Source organism: Rhagoletis pomonella, unplaced genomic scaffold (assembly GCF_013731165.1).
Source record: "Rhagoletis pomonella isolate Grant_MI unplaced genomic scaffold, Rhpom_1.0 Rhpom_scaffold_00002, whole genome shotgun sequence".
In the NCBI taxonomy this organism is placed as follows: Eukaryota; Metazoa; Arthropoda; class Insecta; order Diptera; family Tephritidae; genus Rhagoletis; species Rhagoletis pomonella.
In genome coordinates, this window is record NW_023458556.1 from 9,341,891 (window position 1) to 9,345,480 (window position 3,590).

The 3,590-nt window shown below is 38.8% G+C and overlaps 1 protein-coding gene across 1 annotated transcript in view; it reads left to right on the forward strand.

Annotated features, from left to right (window-relative positions):
• The first annotated feature begins 1,357 nt into the window (after positions 1 to 1,357).
• The window catches only part of LOC118734437 (multiple inositol polyphosphate phosphatase 1-like), a 5,184-nt gene continuing 2,951 nt past the window's right edge, over positions 1,358 to 3,590 (forward strand). Inside the window, exons 1-2 of the mRNA XM_036464158.1 lie at positions 1,358 to 1,732; positions 1,864 to 2,291. Coding sequence (XP_036320051.1) covers positions 1,513 to 1,732; positions 1,864 to 2,291 — 648 coding nt within the window. The 5' untranslated portion in view covers positions 1,358 to 1,512. The remainder of the gene's footprint in view (positions 1,733 to 1,863; positions 2,292 to 3,590) is intronic.

Here is a 3,590-nt window from a genome sequence, read left to right on the forward strand (position 1 = left end):
AAGATATTTGCCTTTTTTGCCTTTTCTAACATTCAATTGAAATGGGCAAGGAAAAATCCCTTATTCCTGATAATGTGAAAGTTTTAAACGTTCCATATTTAAATTGGGGCGCCACTTGTATCAACTCTCGTCAGTGCACGTTTAGTACATTGAAGGCTTTTCTTCGCGAAAATTGAATAAAAGTTCTGCCAGCGCAGTAAGTTTTCGCAGTTCTCCACCAATTGATCCCCGAAGAGTACTTTTGAGTTGTGTGCAGCGTTTTCGCTTTGCACGCGCGGCAACACTACTCTGGGGAATTCAGTGGTTACAAACTGGATATCTGAATATTGGAAAATAAATAGCAATTACTTTTTTTTTTAAATATAAGAATAGTGTTTGTTTACAAAACTACCTGTGCCACTCTGCCGTAGTACGTTGTTGCTCCCTTTCATACCACAGTAACTTTGTATGTAACTCCGAATCAGCAAAATTCATGCTCCCTTGCATTATCAACCCTGATCAGACTTTACCCCCGAGGAGTACTCAAAAAGGTTTATTAGTGTATATACTGGTTGCATTCCAGATGCTCACGATATTCACGATATTCACGATTTGCAGGTTTTTTTTTTACAGGAAAGCGTTCCAGGTGCCAAAAAACCTGCAAGTCAAACCACTTTTGTGAGAGCAACTTGCTCTGTCTCTCAGTCAGAAGTTGCAGGTTTTAGTCCGAAGTTTTTCTTCCTGCAAGTTCATGGAAAGTGTCAAACGATAGGCAGGGTTGCATTTGTAAACAAAAACAGATAGCAAAGAACATTAAGCGCCACGGAGACCATCAAATAAATACTTCTAGCATTGCAAATGTGTGTGATTGGCTCGTGTCTTGCCCGCAAACGTTCAAATAAACGCGTTAATGCAACAAACGATTTCTTTTTCTTGTCCGCGCACTTGCACACCGCGACGTTCAGAAGGCAAGTGCGCTTGTTTTTTGTCAAGCAAAGACAAGCGAGACGATTGATAAAGACATTTGATCGTCTCCATGGCGCTTAACATTAAAAAAAATGGAAGTAGTTGCAGGAAAAGTAGTTTCTCGGGTTCCAGGTGACTTTTATTTTTTCTCTCTTGCTCCTCTCTTTCAAGAGAGTAATTTTGTTATTTGACAGTTTTACAGGTTTTGACACGAAGTTATCTGGAACGCAACTACTGTGGTAAAAATGATACAATTGCATCAACAATTGGCACTATCGATATTTTCAGACTATCGTCTGCTGGTAGCGGATGTCAAAAATTTTTACAGTCACCCTGTTCTTCCGGTAGTGCGTTGTCAAAAATTTTTACAGTCATCCTGTACTTACGCTAGTGCATTGTCAAACGAACAGCTGATTGCTGATTTGACGTTTCCACTTATTAATTGTTTACGTTTCTTCTATCTCCCGTGCAACTATTTTATAATTTATCTGTTTTTTAATTTAAATACATTTCCCATTTTATTTTATTGACAAATTTTTGAATCTATTCCTCTGGAATACTGCAGAAATGCTAGAGTGTCTTTTGTATTTGTTGTTAATTTTTGTCGATGGGGGCTTCATCTTGGAGGCTACGGCGAAGTCGGATTCAGCTGCAGGTCGTGAAGAAGTATTCCTAGGGGAAACCCAGTGTGCCAATTTAAAACGTCACGAGATTGAACCGCATCTATCTACTAAAACCCCTTATCGTGTTGTTGCTAACTTAGACGATAAGCCCATCGCCTATCCAGGTGAGGATGACATCCGCGATATCAACAGGAGTTCCATAACGTTCAACGCTAAAAGCTATATGGCAGACCATTGTTATAGAAACAAGTGTATTTATTAATTCTCTGATAATTTACTTTTTAATGTCACATAGGGTGCCGCGCAACTCGTATTTGGTCAATAATACGACACGGTACGCGTAATCCCAGCAAAGAGCACATTGAAGGAGCAAAGCTGAAACTAGTGCGATTGAAGGAACAAATTCTTTTGAATCCTCAAACTAAGTTATGCCCTGAAGAATTGGCTCGGCTTCGTCTTTGGCATTTCAATGTAAGCAGTCAGGAAGAAAAATACCTTACCGCTGAAGGTGAGGAAGAACTAATTGCTTTGGCAGAGCGCATGCAGAAACGTTTTCCAGATTTGTTGCCCGAACAATACCATCCCAGTTTATATTATTTCAAATATACAAAGACGCAACGCACACTAAAAAGCGCACAGAGTTTTACTACAGGTCTTTTCGGAAGGCATGCCATCGGAGCTGTTGAGTATCCAGAAGCCTTGCATCAGGATCCAGTGCTAAGGGTAAGTAATAAAATATTTAATATATAACTGCCGAAATACATACAGTAAATTCAAGCTAAGATACATTAATATACACATCTGTGGACATTTGACAAAACGGGGAAACTTTCCGTTACGAGCGATCGTTGTGGGCGTAGTGGGCGGAGGGGGAGGAGGCGTCCGGAGGGTACCGCCAAGGGTATATAACATTTCTTGTGAATAAAGGAGAACACTAGAATCTAGAGGCTTCTGTTGAAAAAGTTCATTCTGCGTAGGCGGCCCTTGGCCGCTCTTAGGAATTATAATCCTTACTAAGTAGAATTCTCCTTTCTGTGTTGCCGAAAGAAAGGGCCGCAACACCTTTTGCACAGAACACAACACTTTTCTGTCTGGTCAAAAAATTCCTTGTCGTTTAAAGAATAAAGGGAATGCCGCATTATACTAAAGATCATGAGATATATACATCATCGTAGAGTTTCCTAAGCAAAAACACGGCAAGAAAAAGTGAACGTGATCCATCCCCTTTTGCTGAGTTTAATGGTAAATTTTTTTGGTGCAAATTAACAGCGGCGGCACTGGGCTAAACGTGGAATTTTCAACATTTTCAAAAGCTTATATTTCGAAAACTATTGAACCGATTTTCAAAATATGGACACAGTTGGAAAGGTGATTGGAGGAACTTTCATTCGATATATGTGTATGTATTTATGTATATAATGTTTACATATTTTGAGTTAAAGTAAAAAACGTAATTATGGCATTTTTTTATATGCATGTTTTGGTAAAAAAATACGTAACTATCTATAACTAAAGATATGTTTATCAGAAAGAGCCCGAAAATGTATTTAATATAAAAGTTTTTAAAAATGTTGAAAATTCCACGCTTAGCGCCGCCCCTGTTAAATTGCACCAAAAAAAATGAAATTTTTCTTTTCTGTTCTAGCTCAACGGCCCCCATTCTTTAGGTGTTCCAAAAACACTATCAGCTGATTGCCAAAAAATGCCTACAGCTAAGATCGCCTGTGTTTTGGCATTCGCTCTTTTACAATTTCTTTCATTTCTATTACAATTTTTTCAAAACACACTAACACACTGAACCAAAAAAACAGTACACTTACCAAAAACACACCTACAGCCTGTTAGAGATAACGGTAAGAAGGACAGTTACGGTACTTACGGAACTGTATGATGGTATACATATGCATGATTTAATAATTAAAGGTTTGCTCAGTAGTGCCTATTAAGCTCGTCGGCGATTTCAAGCATCCGTTGATGGTTACCCCAGCAACGAGTACATGTGTGAGTGTCGGGTTGAATGTC